This window comes from Siphateles boraxobius, unplaced genomic scaffold, assembly GCF_051911475.1.
Source record: "Siphateles boraxobius isolate OS27281-9 unplaced genomic scaffold, OSU_SipBor_1 104, whole genome shotgun sequence".
Lineage (NCBI taxonomy): Eukaryota > Metazoa > Chordata > Actinopteri > Cypriniformes > Leuciscidae > Siphateles > Siphateles boraxobius.
This window is the reverse complement of record NW_027508705.1, coordinates 2,588,233-2,606,703: the sequence shown is the minus strand read 5'-3', so window position 1 is coordinate 2,606,703 and position 18,471 is coordinate 2,588,233. Positions and strand designations below refer to the sequence as shown.

The window sequence follows — 18,471 nt, the reverse complement described above, 5'->3', positions numbered from 1 at the left end:
AATATTCTTGACATTAAAGCGTAGCATTATAGCCCATATAAACAAACAAAAAAAATCTTCCGTTTATTTTCCTTTCTGTCAGGAAATAGAAACATGAAATGAGTCACGTTACAACAGGGAAACGTTCGTCTTTATTTAATCAGTTGACAGGGATCAAAGCTTAAGAGATTATGAAAGCAATATTTAGATTCACCTACATATAAGTGTACAATGTGTAATTCTGTTGCCCAAACACTGGCACATGCTGACAACGATTTTAGCATTGTTAACGTTTATGTACCAAGTCCTCGGTCCATTACTGAATGATAGATTGGTACATGAGATGAAATTAAACATATTTTTTGCTCCAGCTTAAATTCACCTGTAGTCTTTACTCTGTATGTGCAGAGTATAATTCTTGGTTTACATGTTTCACAGCATAGACGAAGCATTTTCATGGTTATTTTATGATAGATTCAATTTAAAAAGAGCTATAGTTATTCTATGGTAAATATTTACCACAGGTTGAGCTTAAACACCACAGAACAAACACTGGCGGCTGCGGCCCATGACAGCACAAACGGCAAACTACAATGAGATGGACAGCAATGCTACACATTCCATGTCAGGCACAAGTTATCAGAATAGTTTTGAGGTTACAATAACAGAAATTTTGCTATGTTTAGGTGGCATACGAGTTTTGTGTGCCACAGAGGTGTATAATATAATCATTACAAATAAAAAAGTAATATGAACAGCAAGGGATGCTCATTCCATACTTGAGAAAATAGTACAATTCTATAGAAATATTTATTCAAAGAAGTGATGAAGGAAATCATTCTCTGCTTTTAGAGCATGTTTTCCTCCACATGTGCAGAGATTTAAAACATGAGTTAAAAAAAGCTGTAAATGAATGATTAAAATTAATATAGATTTGTTTTGTACTTCAGCTCTTCCCAAGACACCCCCCTCCCCCTATGCCCTAATGGGGAAAAATAAAAAATGTATTTGTTTGCATGCACCAATCTGGTCCATTTCCTCGTGATTTTTAAATCACATTACTGATTTATAATAAACGCGTTGGTCTCCACTAGATCACTGGAATTTAACTGTATTAAGCCAATAAAAAAAAGGCAAAAATACAGTAATGCCCCAGCATAAACACTCCCTCAAGTGATGGTGTACCAAAATCTTTCAGTCTCTAGAAGATATGAGAGAGAGCGAATCCCTAAAGAGCACGGAAGAGAAATATTGTGCAATAATCAGCGGTTAAATGGTGCTAGAGTAAATCTCAAAAAGCCAGTGGATGCTGCCTTCATATCTGAAAAAGAGAAAAGAATGGTTTTAATTCCTCTGAAAAGCTTTACTTTTTAAAAAAAATGCTCATATTTACATCACTGTTTCTCACATGTGTAGCTGTGTGCTGAAGCCACTTTTCTTTGTCGCCACTGAGCTTCATACAGGAAAACAGGTCACATACTATGGGTAGGCCAAGCCTTTCCTGGACAAACCACAGGGAAACATGGTAAGGAATGAATGCATGTATATCAAATTTTAAGTTCTGATTTTAAAGTGACATTCTCAAAGCCTGATACTATGGATGGAAATTGTAAGATGGTTATTTAAAGAGATCGTTCATGCAAATTCAAATTCTGTCATCAATTCATGTCGTTCCAAACCTGTAATACTTTCGTTCATCTTTAATGAAACCGGAGTGATTTCTGTCCCTTCATTGAAAGCTTATTCTCTTCATAGACGATAACCCAATCACACGTCAAGCAACTGCAGCTGATCCTTCATTTACCATATGTGACGTGCTCTTTTTGTATGCGTTAATGCTTATGAGTGAATAAAATCCGAAATTAAATCTGTTTATCAAATAAAGTGATCGTGTCTCTTCAGAAGACTTGATTCTACTCTATTCATATGGACTACTTTTACAATTTCTTTATGAACTTCTTGAACCCTCAAAGTTTCAGATTTTCAGAAATCTCTAGGTTTCGTTAGAAATCTGTTCTTGATTCGAAGATTAACAAGTCTTATGGTTTTAGAATGACATGAGGGTGAGAAAATGACAATTTTCATTTTTGCGTGAACTCTCCCTTTAATACATTTGTTTTGTACTTTGTGTGTTATCACTGTAAAGCTGCTTTGAAATAATCTGTATGAAAAAGCGCTATATACATAAATAAAGGCGAGTTGGGCAGCGCAGATATCAGCCTCACCTGTGCACTGGCCCGCTTTCGTAGAAGCCATTTATCCTCCTCAAGGTCTTTTGTGTTCTCGCTCTCTGGCTTGTTTGGCGTCTCAGTGTTACAGCTAATCGACTTCATCGCTGGCAGAAGCCAGTTCTCCGACTGCAAAGGCTTCTGGATGAAGCTCTCAGAGTCTGAGGATTTGATGTGCGGGGTCACCCAGGCAGAGAGGGATGAGCGGGCCGGGGATTTGGGACTGTTGCTCGGGTGTAGCCAGGCCTCTAGGATGGCCTGAACTTTCTGCTCCTGCTCCTGCTGGTGGCTGGAGGCTTTGTTTGAGGCGTTCTTACTGGTGGGAACCCCGTTCTTATCCCGACCCTCTTTCTTGAGGAGCCAAGCACTAAGAGCCTCTTTTCCACAGTTTTCATCACAGACACATTGAGCGTAGCTGGCACAGGTCTCATTGGCTTTGCAGGTGGTCTCGAGAGGGATGGTCTTGTGAAGCCACATCTCGATGGGATCTGGGTTGGTGTTGGGAGTGTTGGGAGTGCTGGCAGCGGATGAAGGTGGAGTCTTTAGGCACTTGAGCTTTCCGAGGTTCTCGATTTCCACGGCTGTGGCGAGTGTGGCACAGCAAGAGCCGCAGTCAGACTTTTGTAGCCAATCGCTGTAGGAGAAGCTCTCGTAGAAGGGTTTGATGATCAGATTGAAGCGGTCAGCATCTGATACTTGGCTGGTCTTCTCCTGCTTGATTGGGCTCGGACTGTCAAGCCAATTGCTGAGTTCTTCCTCAGAGGTGTCGTCCACTTTTTCCTGCTGGTCTTCCAGTTCCACCTCGTCCAGATTTAATAAGTCGCTTTCCTCAATCATCTCGATTGAGAAGGTTGAGCTGCCGCTGCTGGTTCGCTCACGAATCGGCAATTTCTCCTTTATCAGCCACGACTCCAGGTCATGAAGCTGACCCCAAGCTTTTTGGAAGTCAAAGGCAGGTAGTTGTTGCTCTTCCTGTATGGTGGAAATCAAATAAAAAAATCCTCGGTGTGCAATTTCATAAACGTCAATTTGACAGAAGAAGCAGAAGTGGCTTGTCACCTGTTTTAAAAATCTAAGCCATGAAAAAATAAAGACTTTTTATAACTTATTTTAAAAACGCCTTGGATTGTTTTTCTTTTGACAGAAGTAGCACTTTAGCAACAGTCAAGTGAATAATTCTTGACAAGTCTCAGCTTACCTGAGATTCCTTGGAAACAAGCAGCCAGTCCTGGGGGTTTGTGCTAAAGTGGTCTCTTACAGGAGCGCTGCTCACAGCACGGGTCCCTAGAAGCCACTCAGCCAGAGGTGTGGCCCGTTCAGGATCTACTTTCTAAGTAAACAAGATGGGTATTTAACATTGTATGCACATATGTGCAGAAAGTTTATTTACCAAGTATAATATCAAAAACAAACCTGTTTCTTGCAAGAAACTGGGCAGTCCTGAAGAAGCCACGGTTTCTCAAAAGAGCATGAGGTCTCCATTTGCTGCAGCAGAGAAGAGTTATGAATGCGGGTGCTTTGTGGAAGGGTGCACAAGTCTATTTATAGCAATGGTATGAGCACATATTATTTTGACATTATTTACACTGTGATCCTGTCAACAGTAAGTGGACTTTCAATCATATGTTAATAATTGAACCATATGTTCTATTAGAAAATGTCTCGCATCGCAAAAGCTTTAGGCTGACTTACACTGAACTGCATCCAAATAAAATAATATGGGTAGATAAATATTTCTGTTTATCACCAAGTATTGGTGCATATGAATGAAATGATTAAACATCATGCTTCATGCTTTCCTCTAGTGTAAAAAGTGATATTGGGGTCTTCTAAATCTCTTGCCATTTATAGCTAATAATCTATATCAAACACAAGCCTTTGTCTCCAAAATGTGCATATCAGCAATTCCACAAACCTGGGTGGAGATGGTCCCAAAGGATGTGATAGCCTGGCGCAAGGTGCGTGCATCAGCTTGGAAACTCATCTCTGGGGTTTCTTCAGGAGTCAGATTGAGCGAAGATAACCTGAAACGACAAAAGATGAGCCACGTTTATCATCTACTTAGGCATTCCTTAGAGATTCACATTGATTATGGGAGATTTAATCTATTACAGTTTCTCTGTTGACTAGCTTGACATGTAGTAGTAGTAGTAGTAGTAGTAGTAGTAGTAGTATTTGAAGTAGTATTAGTAGTATTTATTGCCATATCAGCATCACCGGCTACTACATGGCAGATATTAAACATTTAACAACATAATATCATAAGTATAATATAATTAAACTTAGACAAACAAAAACAATAAATCTATAAAAGATTCTAGCTTGACATTTAAACAGCATTTTAGCACACTACAGCAGATTCACAACAATCGTTGTCTTACTTCTCCAAGCAGGCGTTGAGCTGGGTAGCAAGATTGTTACTACTGGAATACTCCAGCTGATGAATGAGGATGTCAAACTGGCCTTTGAACTGTGAGAAACCAAGAGAGAACAAATGTCATTTCAGCTTTAAAGTAACTCAACTAGAGCAGAACAACTTCATTTCTCCTTTTTTAGATGTGAGTTTCAGTATCCAGAGTCAATATTTAGATTTAATTTCTCAGAAATGTTGCTTCGTAATAGTTAAAAACAAAACAAAAAAAACTACCTTTACTTCAGTACCAAGTCAATACTAACATAAAAAACTAACAAAACTATACCAGTCTTTCCACAATGGCTCAATATGCCGGACTGACGGATGGCTGCCTGCTCAAATGATCAAACTATAAATGTAAAACTCACCAAATGAAGCTGCTGTAGTTGCTGATGTAAAGTTTCTCCTTTGAGCTGCTCCACCAGATCGATCTGCTCCAGCAACCAGACCTCCCGAGAGCGAAGGATCTCCAGATGTCTGCTGATACAGCTGTGCAGCTGAGACTTCACCTGCAAGGAACAGGACACGTGTGTGTGAATGCAAGCGGGTCTTGACGCTTCTGCCTTTGATTTGAAAGTGCTCAGATACCGAGCAGCTTTTAAAACTCCTGTTGAGGTGGATAAAACAACCCCACCTCCTAAACGCTGAAGTGAACGCCTGCAATGATCTGAGGTTTACAATAATGGGAGTCCCTTATTCACTCAAAACAGAGAAACAGTATTATATTATACTCTGAACCATGCAGCTTGTTTTGAGGGATTATGGGGAAGCCCAATCAGGTTTCTCAACAGAGCTTAGGTGAATGAGCGTAAATCCTACAAAATATTTTTGAGACAATTTCTCAACTGTTTATACTTCTGAACTTGTTTAGCTGTGGTCTAGTAAGCCCTAGGTGACTCCTTTTAGACTACCTGCATCAAAGTAGTAATTATTAACTCTGTCTGAGGTGACAAATCATTATGTCATATGCATGGATGTTTTCTTATGTTTACAAAAAAATAATAGCTTATTGTGCACTGAGCTTAAAGCTCATTATAAAGCCACAATGTTCAGAAAAGTCAGTGTTCACACCCACTCATGGGACACTGAGCCTTTAATAACACAAGCATGATTTAAGTAGTATATAAATAAAAGATTCTAAATAAGTACTTCATCTCTTATACTACATGACACTAAAAACACACAGGGCTAAAAAAAAAGTGTGTCTCACCTCTCTGGAGTTGCTCTTGAGCTGAACTTCAGCTTTGACGACCCCAGTGATGGCCTCCTCCAGCTGGGCCCGGGCCTGAACACACTGCCTGAGGGCAGCCGTCTCTCTCTGCCCCACGGCTGACATGCTGCGCACAAGACAAACACGCCAGATCACACAAATGACATAACTTTCTATTTCCAAATGACTGGTTAAAGGGACAGTTCCCCCAAAAATGAAAGTGGTATTTTCATGGTGAGAAAAAAAACGATATCAGGTTTTTAAAACTACATTTGGTGACTTTGCTAAAAATGTGGAAGTGTCATCTGGTAAAATGTTAACCAAACACTGATGTAAAAAAAAAAAAAAAAAAAAAATCACAGAATCAAGTCTAGTTAAACAGGTTTGGAATAACACAATTACCATTTTTGGGGGAACTATGCCTTTTATCTGACCATAAGGTCGTCAAATATTGCATAACAGCATTTCAACAGCCTTCAATTTGTTAACATTTTAAGATTGTATATGGTGCCGATAATTGTGAACTTTAGCTTTAAAAAACAACAAAAAAAAAACATCACTTGAGAAAGAATTCCAATTCCATATTGATTTACTTCGAAACACTGATAATCAGTCTGATAAACCTTGTTAGGGGCCAAGCACCGAAGGTGTGGAGGCACCTATTGTATCTGTTCCGGTTCTTATTATTCTTCCGTTTCTTCTTCTTCTTCCGACTGGGCGTCTATGGCAGCCCATAGAACCGTTTGCGGGAAAGTTATTTTGGTTTGACGTTCTGACAGAGGACACTCCCAACATAAATACACCAATTTTGGTGTCTCTAACTCATTCCCTCTAGCGCCACCACCTGTCCAAAATTTCACTTTTATTATGCTAATAACTTTTGAACCTATCAACAAAATTCTTTTTTCCTCTGATTCCAGAGCTCATGACGATTCGATTGCACCCTATGACGTCATTTTCCGTCATAAAAATATGGCCGCCATTTTGAATTGTTCAAAAAACCTACTTTTTCGAACTCGTCCTAGACGGTTTGTCCAATTGTCACCAAAATCGCACCAAATCATCTTCAGGCAGTGGGGACAAAAAGTTATGGAATTCAAGTTGATTCACTTAACCAATTTCGATAAACGCGTAAACTAATTTTACGTAGCGCTTACAAAAACAGACGTAAGGCTGCATCTCCGCAACGCTTTATCGTATTGAGACCAAACTTGGTACATTTCATCACAAGCATGAGCTGAGGCTACCTGCTGCGTTTCGGCGCAGCGCCACCTACTGTTCCGCAGATACAGAAAATGGCTAATTTTGCTTATAACTTCTCAGCAGTTTGTCCAAAAATCATAAAAGTGGTCTCGTTTGATTCAGGGCGTCATGTCGATTCGAGCGATATCCAATTTTCCCAGATCGGCCATTTTGGCTGTTGGCCATTTTGAATTATGTGCTAAAATGCTGTATTTTCTGAACGCATGAACGAATTGTTACGAAACTCGGTATGTCATCAGTACGATGCCCTGAAGGAGCCTGAGAAGTTTCGAAACAGCGCCACCTAGTGGTAAATTCTACTTTTCAAATGCTTATAACTCTGGGTGTGGTTGACTTTTTTCATGGGAGTCATCTCGTTAGGTTCCTGAATCCTTGCCGAGTCCACAGATACCAAACATGCTAGGTTTTGCCTTACGGTTTGTGTTGTGATTTAGCGCTTAAACATTTGCCGATATCTTCGAAACCGTTAGACCGATCGAGACGAAACCACCGTCAGAAGTTTGGAACCATAGCTGGTTAACCAAGCAGTAATGCCCAAATATTGATAGTACGGGGTAGTAAAATTCAAAGTCACGTGTCAGTCATTTTTTACGTGTTTTTTCATATAAATGTCTATAACTCCGAAGCGAATTGAGATATTTTCACCAAATTTGGCACACACATGTATCGGCTCATTCCGAGGACACATGAAAATAATTGTGAGATTTTGCCTCTTGAGGGCGCTATAATAGAACAAAACATGAAATTCCCATTGACTTCAATACAGTTTTGTGATGTAAAATGCTATACTTGAATGCATTGCTGTAACATTATGAAACTCAGAATTTGAAACTCAGAACTTCCTGTCCAGCTTCTTTATTTACTTTCAAAACCTTCTTTTTCGATCTTCTCCTAGACCATTCTTCCGATTTTCACCAAAATCGAATCATATCATCTCCAGACCATACCGACTAAAAGTTATGGATTTCGTGACGATAGATGAAACCGTTTTCGTATACTTTAGCAGCAAAGTTGAGGCATACTGCCAAAATGACTATTAAGTCTTTATCTCTGCAATGCCTTCACATTTTGACACCAAACTTTGTATGTGTCATTGTCACCTCACTCTGACCACATCACATCGATTTCATAACTACGCCACCTATTTGTCGAAAGTGATAAACCATTAAATCATCTTAAATGTTACTGTATTTATTATTTTTCAGCCATTTTGCCAAATTCTCTTAAAATGTCTTTAATTGCTCCTTGCTGCAGTTGGTCGGCCACTGCCACCCATGATGGCATCTGTTGCCGCTTCTTGCGCTTGGCCCCGGTAATGGCTGCTTGCAGCTATATTATGCTATATATATGTCCATTATTGTGTACATGTTTCATTTGCTATAAATAAAATGTTTTATATAGACTACGAATCAGAAGTTTGACTGATTTTCTTTTTCATGACATTAAAAAACTTTTGGATCCTGAGGCTTAGCTATGCTTAAAAGGGTGGTATAATGCCCTTTTCACAGGATGTAAAATAAATCTCTGATGTCCCCAGAGTGCGCATGTTAAGTTTTAACATATATTTTTATATAGCATGTTAAAGTTGTCACTTTTTAAGGGTGAGCAAAAACGCACCGTTTGTGTCTGTCCCTTTAAATGCAAATGAGCTGCTACTCCGCAGGGGCGGAGCTTCAAGAGCTTGCGGTCACACGGAGATGCACTGAAAATGTAAAAATCTTTTAGACTTGTTCAAACTGGAGTCAGAAAGATGGAAAGATTCAAGAAGTGACATATAGACAACATTTCTGGTTGGTTAGCCTAGTTGATGAATTTATGTAGCTTATGTGTAGTTATCTTCAAGTCATTGATTCGCAAATTCTGTCTAGATAATCTATAAATCATGTTCCAGGGGCGGGGTTTATGTAAATTTTAGAGTTTGTGATGTCACTAACCCTGGAGGAAGCTTGTGTAGTCCCTAACAGCCGTTTGTTGTAGTCCTTAAAAAGCACTTTCTTTAAAAGATAATATCTTAAAATATCTCCCTTTGCTTTGAACTTTGAGTGTCGTAACTTTGCAGATGTTGTTTATGCTCAAACAGCAACATTACACACTAACTAAAGTTAGAAAAGTGACATTTTTATATTTCACGATAACTATATACATCGATAAAGCCATTTTTATTTTACTTATTAAAATTAAGAACAAAGCAAATTACAAACAGTAGGACAGACACAATAGAGCAGAGATACAAATTAAATAAACTATGTGTTTTACTAGTAGGTTTATTTAACGTAGTAAAAAACACACCGAAATTAAACAATCAAGTGTATGACTAAAACACTGAATATAGTCTTCATTGTAGGAATCAGATATGAACTGACTCTTATTAAAGATACAAAAGTGATTCAGTCAAGAGCAGTGAGTGATTTTCTGTCTTTTGTTGTTTGATTAACATTAATGCAGTTGTTTATTATGCTGCTGTCCCTTTAAGACCGAATGCACAGATCCAGTTTACTGACACACATCTGATTTTCACCCAACTGTTTACATTCATTTAAGATGTAATTGACTATGTTTAAGTGAAAACTCCACAAGACAGGCATTTTGACATTATTGTGTGTCTATCTGACCATTCAAGTGCAATAAAACGTGAAAGAATTGAATTAACGATCGCATGCTGTCTGATAGGCGGCTTTCTGTGCGTGCGCTTCAGGTATGTCTGTGCTTGAGCACCAACCGCACTTACATTGCTACAGTGGTGTAACTTTGTTTTAAAAAGTGGGTGGGACAGGTGTGTGTCGGGTGGCCAGCGTGTCAGAGGTTCTGGGTTCTAATTCCACACTAAGTAGTATAGTTTTTTCCCCTCATCAAAACCGATTGTTTATAAGTGGTTGTATAACAAGCAGGGACACTTTTTTTGTGCATTATGTTTTGTGATTTCACCGTAACGAATAGAGTCTACGCAACGGATTGAAGTGCGAGTCCGTGTGTGAAGACTGTGCGCGAACCACAACAGAACACTGTATCCGTGCCACTGATGTGATGATAGCAGCGGCAATGAGGACTTTGATCACTTGATTTCAAAAACAACACATTTCAGCGCTAGATCGCCTCTTATTTAACAAACGAACGGAATGAATGATTTACTAGAGTTAACTGGAGATGTTTTGTTTGTATTGGTACATCCGTGCCGCGAGATGTTTCAAAAGTGGTGGGGACACAATCGACCCTGGCAAAAAGTGATGGGGACATGTCCCACCCGTCCCACCCGCAAATTACGCATTGGTATATATATATAGTTTATTTTATGGTATGTATATATATATATATATATATATATATATATATATATATATATATACATACCATAAAATAAACTATACAGTACAATCTCTAAAGATAGACAATTTATACCATGGTCACGATATGTATCATCATACTGCCCAGCCCTATTAAAAACCCATATCAGTCGACTTCAGCTGTGGCCTTTTTCCGGTGAACTCAAAGCCTCTGTGACATCCTGCAAATATCTGTGTGTGTGTGTCAAGAGGAATGATAAGCGCCTGCCAAAGTTAGAGCAAAATGTGACGTGTCAAATAATATTCAGCTGAAAGTGTCTTAAGGGCAAGATGCCAAGATTCTTGGGGCTTTCGTGCAAAAGAAACAGACTGAACATGTCCCAGCAGGGGAAAAACACACTTATACACCCATCACAATAACAGGAAGAGCTGTTTAGTGTAGATCTCCAGACGCATTTCTTAGATCAGACTATTATTTTAATCTAAAAAATGCTAATGACTGATGGTGCAACAACACATTTTATGTAATAAAAGCCAATACAAACAGAAAACAAACAGCTTTGAGTAGCATAAAAACAGCAACATCTGCACAGCATGAAGTGGCCAGAACAAAAGCCCAGTGTCCACAGATCTAGAGCTTTCCATTCTGACAGCATGCCTGGATTAGAAACCAGAGGAAAGCAAAACGAGACCATATTTGGCCATCTCATTAAAACAACTTCATTTAACTAATGCACTTTTGCAAGATCTTATATTACATACAGACACTTAACACTCTCTGGTTTCAATAGAACACAATAACGTGCCCTTATACGAGCACTACTGGCTCTACCAAAGTGTATTCAGTGTTAGCAGTGGATGGTAATATCGTGGTCCTGAAATTAGCATATCCACGTACAGTACCATGGTATTTAAGAGAATACCATGGTACTACCATAACACGTGAAAAAACAAAGTAACACCACGGTAAATTATTTTTGGCTATTGTAACTAATAGTAATAACTAACCATACGGATAATTTATAAATTGACCCTTTGCAATTATTAATCCTAATATGGTTATCATGAGCGGCGTACACAAGAAGTCCTTTCGTTTACAATCTGAAATAGACGCATTTAAAACGTCATGTCAAAGTACCGATTCGGTTCATACCTCTTCTTGTCAATCAAGCGATATACAACGGGCGTCAATTTGATCCAAATGCGTAGCTTAGTCTGCGAATTGTGAATTGATGAAAGTCTAATTGTTCTCACGGTTTATCTAAGAGAGCCCCTTGCCTCGGCCCATAGGACGTCATCGCACACGTCATCATCGCGGCCTCCACACGAGCCGACTGATTCTGCACGTACACGGGGCCCACTCTCGGGGGCGCGCGACTGACGGCTCGAACATAGAGCAGAAACGACCCCAAAACACAAAAAGAGCACAAATCTGGAAGAAGAAAAAACATGGTGCAACTTCTGTCTTAAGAGGAACCAAAAAGTGGAAGGAATAACTGGTTCAATTATAAGGATTAAATGCTGTCTTGTTTTTAAAAAAAAAGTAATACTGCTGCAAAAAATGCTGATATCAGACCTTACAATATGACCTTTACACTTCATCTAAGAGTTGACTAATGAATAAACTTCCCTGGTATCACAGTTCAGTGTGTGTAAATCTCAATGACAACAATAGGTATATTTAATGCACTTTACTTCTTATCTTGTGTGAATCTGTTATTTAACTAAAGATTATGTAACTTGAAAATGACATTAATATCTAGTGCTCTCAGTACACAAATACAGCATGAGTGTCAGTCCAAATTAAGATAAACAAAAAAGTAGCAAAACAACATCCGTAGCCACCAAATAAAAACAATCAACCCAAAACTGAAGTAACTTTCAGGTGAAAGTTTCCTAACTGAATCTAGTAACACTATTTTCCAGTGTTCTTGTTGCGCATGTTGTATGTATTTATAATAGAAATAACAGTAAATTATGCATAATAACATGCAACTAACCTCAAATCTAATCATAATCCAATAGTAAGCACAAGTAGTGTATTTAAGTAATGTACCTTAACGTAAAATTACACTGTAACAAGAACACCTTAAAACAAAGTGTAACCCCAAATTTTTCATGATGCTCACATAACTTAATTCCATGAAACGTTAATTGTTATGATTAATTGAATGCACTCGTACACTATCTTTCACTAACCAGACTCCATTTGCAATGACGAAATTCAAATGCTTGGTAGAGAATATTACGTAACATTTGAGCCCGGACCAAGTGTACACTTTACCAAGACAGGTCAAATTACTTAAAAGAGCAAAATAAAACAATGACTGAACATCTGAAGCAGACGCTGCGAATATACCCTACAGCCCGCGCGTCTGTAGCCCCTTAATTAGTCACATTTATCGAGGACACACTGAACTCTATCCGTAATTCATAAAAATATACATTTTAAACTATGTCATTAAAACGATTATCATATTACGTATACACGTGTAAGGATCTTAAACACATCACCAAAACACAAAAGTGTGATTGGTTACAAAATATGGTGAGCTCGTGTACTCCATGGTGTAGCTACTCTCCCCCCTTTGACCCAGATTAACATTCCGACGCCGTATTAGCAAACAGTTAAACTATTTTTAAAACAAAAAAATGTTATTACATACCTGCACTACCTGGTACCCTTTTATGGAATTGAAATGTTATTAATATAACAAAGCCTTCGGGAGAAAGCAGCGCCGCGTCCTCTCGTTACGCTATCCAGTATCAGCATGCAAAGCTAATGTCAAAGAGATTCGGATAATGACGCGAGAGACCATGACCTCGCGATATTACGATTGCGTTCTCAAATGTGATGCTGCCATCTAGTGGCCATTGAAAGCCATTTAGATAAAATCGATGGAAATACATTTCAGAGATTTTAATAGCCTACACTTTGAGTACAAGTGGGTACAGTGCCCCTTCAAAAAATTGTACATTTACTAATCATTTTTAACTTCTTTATATACGAGTTTACCATGTAAAGGACGATACATCATCCAATATATTACCTAGAGGCCATTTCTTTAAGACTGCAAGGGAAGCTCAGCTTCACACATTTAGGCTACCCATGAACATGAATACATAGAGGCAGGACGAAGTACTTTAGAAACCAGCCTTTATTAATTATTATTGCAGAGATGGGGTTTGGGCATTGAGTGCATTGTGTATGTAACTAGATTTTTTGATCCAGACACTTTTTATTTCACCTACATTTTGTCTTCTGCATTCTCCGAGTCCTTACCCGTGTCTCCTGTTCTTCCCTCAGATTTATCCCCCAGAAACAGTCCCAGTCCCACTGACCCAGCCCCAAACCCCATCTAATAATAATAAATAAAGGCTGGTTTCTAAAGTAATTCTTCCTGCCTCTATGTATTCATGTTCATGGGTAGGCTAAATGTGTTCCATTCAGACCTCAACATTAAGTCTTTTACTGTTATATGTCAACAAGATTCAACAAGACATTTTCACTGCTATACCCAATGTTTAGATTTGTTGTGGTATTTATGCAAATTGGCACATATGTAATTAGATCATGCACCGTTTGTCCATGTTAACAAACAATTTCAAAAAACTTGTAATAGCCTACATTTTTTGTTTGTCTTGATGTAAGTAATCAACTCAGTAATTTTCATGGTGATATTTAAAGGTTACAATTTTTATCCTTTTCACATGAGAAAAAAATGAATAGGCGTATGAATGGGATTTATTTGGGTCTTTTTCGAAACTTTCCCCTAATGGGATTCTTCAGGGCTTTTTTTTTCCTTACTCAGGACATATTGAGGATTCAAAATCAGTTGAGTTTGCTTCAGTTGCATTTTGTTCAACGTTTTTTCATAAAATGACTGGACTATTGGGTGATTCCGGGGAGCAGAATTTGAGGTAGCATTGTTTTGACCCTAATTACAAGTTTCCAGCATCTTATTGACTGGGTTGTTCACCCAGTTTTCCTGTTTGCAGGTATTCTGGATACTTTGGAAGGACCCAATATTCCACCCATCCAGAGAGTGGCCAGAGATGTTCCTGTTGTTGCAAATGCTGTTGTGAATGCAACCATCAATTCAATGGCTGCAATTGTACAGTCACAGTCATCATATTGGGCTTCTGGGTTAGTCTCACAGGCCAGTGAGACCAGTGTACATATACGGTCAGAGCAAAACAAAATCATGAGGCAGTCTCCATTGAGCTCAGTTTGTATCTCGTATATTGTTCCTGATGCTGTCAAATGGACCTAAAAGGATGCTTTTAGGTCAAAATAGCTTCACTTAATTTTGGCTCATTAATATGAGATAATAATTTTGGCACACTATCCCATTCACTCTCTGCTTTACCATTTTTGTTGCTAAAAGCTGCAGTACTTATGGCCTGAGAATGGTTTGGTTGATTACGATTATGTGTGGATTCCTTAAAGATTCTGATACTAAAAATTTAAATTATTCTTCAAAATGTTTTGTAAAACACAGCTGGATGTTTGTGCTGTTTGAGACTCCACTGATTGTCCTCACAAACAATCTTAATTACTGAGATGGCTAATGACATCACACACCACTTGTGTTTTTAGAATTTGTTGCATAATTTCACAGTTGAAAAGGAAGTATTTGTCAATACTCGGTAAAGAATATTGTCTCAGTTGAAGGCAAAATGCATAGATACAGAAATGCAATGACATTTTATTTGAAGAGGAGAAAGGTTGTGATGGTGCATGCAACCTTTTTTTTCTGGTCAATATTTAACCAGCCGTTGTGTTGCAGTCTGATTCCTGCTATTTAAAGCTATGGTTGGGTGTGAGGGTTTTCTGGGCTCTCTCATTATGTTGTCTTTTGCATGTGAGCTTATTTAAAGGTTTTTGTAAAGAGAAAATAAAGAAACGCTGCTGTCCTTATTTGTGATCAGAAGCATAATTTTTAATACTAGGGTTAAGGGTTTGTTAATAATCAAATCCCAAACCCTTAGTATAGGTAATAGTAACAGAGATACTAGTTAACTAATGACAATATAGAGGAAAAGTTGATTCAGCAAAAAGTTGGTGGGCTGCGGAATTTAGATTCAGATTAAAGCAATTAAATGATACTGACAGACAGTTTTTGTGCTAAACATAAGCTGAAACTGCACATAACAGCATAGCTGATGCTTAACTAGCACAATAATGCCACTACTCACAATGATTTGATGTAGCCATAATGAAAGCTGTTCTGAGATGAACATACTGATGTTTACTGGGAAGAGTATATATCCATGGGCCATATATATGTATGAAGCTGATATGTAAATGCAGTGAAAGTCAACTGTCTGAGGTTGCTAATACAATGCTAAATCAGATATATGTACAATATTTATACAATAAAACATTTCAGAAAAAATTACATTGCGATGTCCAGAAAAACAATTTCAATAGTATTTGGTTTAATTTGTCGTTTAATGAGATCTACTAATATATATTGTTAATGGCCAGAATCTTCACGTGAAGAAATGCATAGATCCGCAAATTTTGCTTGTGTATATTAATGGTCTATTAGTAGAACTTTTTCCAAGAGTGTCAGATTGACAATATCGACCCTGGCAAAAAGTTGTGTAAATTACGTAAATTATCCGAAAATTACGCCTATGAAAGAGAGCAATGCATTTGTTAGTGTTGTATAACATATACATTAGTTAATAAAAATACATGTGTTCATTGTTAGTTCATGTTAGACCAGGTGCATTAATTGATATTAACATACAATGTTTAATAATATATTACATTAACTAAGATTAATAAATGCTTTAGAAGTTTAACAACATGTCAGGGATCAGCCAGGCTCCACCACCACACAATCACAGAGATCGCTGTCACCTGAGTACTAATCACCCGCACCTACACGTCATTTGATCATCAGCACAGTCAGCACAAAAGCACTCTCCACACACAGTCACATTGTCTGGTCTCGTTTTTGAGTAAGGACTCTCTTCCAGGGAACCTCTGCCATCCCACTGATGTCAAGTGTTATCGTCTACCTTCCAGTGTTTCCTGCGTCTCCTTCATCTTACTGGTTCCAGTCTTCATCCCACAACTTACCTCTCTCCGTTCCACTCTGCAAGTTCCAGCAATCTCTCACTACAGCGTCCACAACCTACTTCATTATCTGTAAGAGCACAATAATCTTCAGTATATCCCATCGTCATTTACCAACGACATTCTCCATCATTGTCAATTACTGGTACTCACTGTCACTCATATCAATAAACCTGTCTCTCAATTATAACCTTTTGTGGTTATATTTGTGGATGCTCTCAAACGTGCACTTTCCTCTAACACTTCCGCATCACCCGTCACCACTTCTCCTTCACCACCAGTGATTTCCAGTCCCGTGGCCAATCCAGCGCCCTTCTCTGGCATGACGGAGGATTGCGACTGATTTCTTCTACAGTGTTCGCTGGCCCTGGAGATGCAGTCACCTCGTTTCCCCACCGAACGAGCAAAGGTAGCGTTGATCATTTCCGTTCATCACGGAGCGAGCGTTCCACTGGGCCCAAACTATCTGGAATCAAAATACGACCGTTACGCAATCACTTAGCTTCGTCTCTCACTTCCGTGATGTCTTTGGGATTTTTGATGGCTATTCCTCTGTAGGTGAGCAATTATACCATCTCAATCAAAATAAAGATTCTGATTATACCCTTATGTTCCGGACCCTCGCGGCGGCCAGTGGGGGGAACGAGCGCTCGCTCCTCACCACCTATCGGCAGGGATTAAATCCACGACTGTTACTGCATCTCGCTGCATACGACGATGCCACGGGTCTCGAACGATTCATTCATCTCGCCATCCGAACTGATCGTCGTATGCAGCCCTGCTAGGAAGACCTACTGGGTAACCCTCCACCTTCTCCGCTTAACCAGCCAGAGTTTACCAGCTCTCCAGAACAAGTCCCAAAGCAACTGGATAACACTCTTCTTTGTTTACACGGAATGGCAGCGGAGGCTGACCCAGGGTCTATGTCTGTACTGTGGCGATGGTGGACACATCATTTCTGCCTGACCCATAAGTCTACCACGACCAATGGTGAGTGTCATCCATTACTCATCACTAAATATGAAACCACTTACTACTGAAGTCATCCTTACTGCCTCACATGTCTCTCTTCCAGTACACGCCCTCCTCGACTCTGGGTCAGCTGGGAACCTCATCTCCGATTCCCTCTGCCACCAGCTCAACCTCCAGAAGAGACCCAACAAGGTCCATTATCAAGTCCACTCGATAATCTGCAAACCTCTCAACAAGAACAATGTGCGTTTCACCGTGGGGACCTATCCAGTTGCAAGTGCGACAGTTACACACAGAATCCATCTCCTTTCTGGTTCTGGAGAATTCCACCGTTGGTATAATTGTAGGGCGTCCGTGGCTTGTACAACACGATCCGGATCTCTCCTGGACCAACGGAGAAGTCCTGAAGTGGGGCGATAGCTGTTTTCCACACCTACCTCAACCTGTGATTCCTCTACTGGTCCATTCAACTACATCGAGAGCCCGGTGCAAAAACAGTCCCTCGACATTCCAGCCTCCTACACTACATTCAGTGACGTTTTCTGCCCCAAACGAGCATCGTTGTTGCCACCGCACCGGCCATGGGATTGCGCCATTGATCTCCTTCCGGATGAGCCAGTGCCCCACGGTAAGATCTATCCATTATCACTCCCAGAACAGAAGGCCATGGAGGAGTACATTGAAGAGGACAAGCGGTCAGTCCGTGAACAAGACAAGAGCGCGCTGTTTCAGTGTAGTATCTACCACAAGGTAAGGTTGTTTTCGATTCTCTGGTTATTTTCTTTTTTGCCTTCTCACAAATTTGTATTTTAATTAGACGCGTTCCCACTTTATATAACAGCCACTCTGAATAGTATTGCAGTTTAAATTTAAGTGAGCGCTGTCCAACAGCTAGTTTCGATTTCTCCCATTTTTCGGGTAATTTGCGTTTGCTGTGTTAATTGCTGGGCAGAAACAGCTGTCCTCACTCAAGCGTTAGTACGCATTATATCTATATAGTGTGCGTGCTGTCGCAGAAACGCCAGCGGAAGCGT

At 39.3% G+C, this 18,471-nt stretch overlaps 1 protein-coding gene across 2 annotated transcripts; it reads right to left on the bottom strand.

Moving 5' to 3' along the window:
• Positions 1-111: 111 nt before the first annotated feature.
• On the bottom strand, positions 112-13,183 carry ncoa4 (nuclear receptor coactivator 4). 2 transcript variants are annotated; one of them, XM_077247042.1, is made up of 10 exons: positions 13,041-13,183; positions 5,831-5,957; positions 4,989-5,129; positions 4,589-4,677; positions 4,123-4,231; positions 3,621-3,692; positions 3,406-3,537; positions 2,205-3,179; positions 1,388-1,480; positions 112-1,300 (listed from the first exon to the last, which is right to left on the bottom strand). In XM_077247042.1, the coding sequence occupies exons 2-10, from the start codon at positions 5,954-5,956 to the stop codon at positions 1,295-1,297; spliced, it is 1,743 nt and encodes a 580-aa protein (XP_077103157.1). In that variant the 5' UTR covers position 5,957; positions 13,041-13,183; the 3' UTR covers positions 112-1,294. The 2 variants fall into 2 exon arrangements, with proteins under 2 accessions (XP_077103157.1, XP_077103158.1); XM_077247043.1 differs by lacking the exon at positions 13,041-13,183 and adding an exon at positions 11,528-11,801.
• Between the last annotated feature and the right edge of the window lie 5,288 nt (positions 13,184-18,471).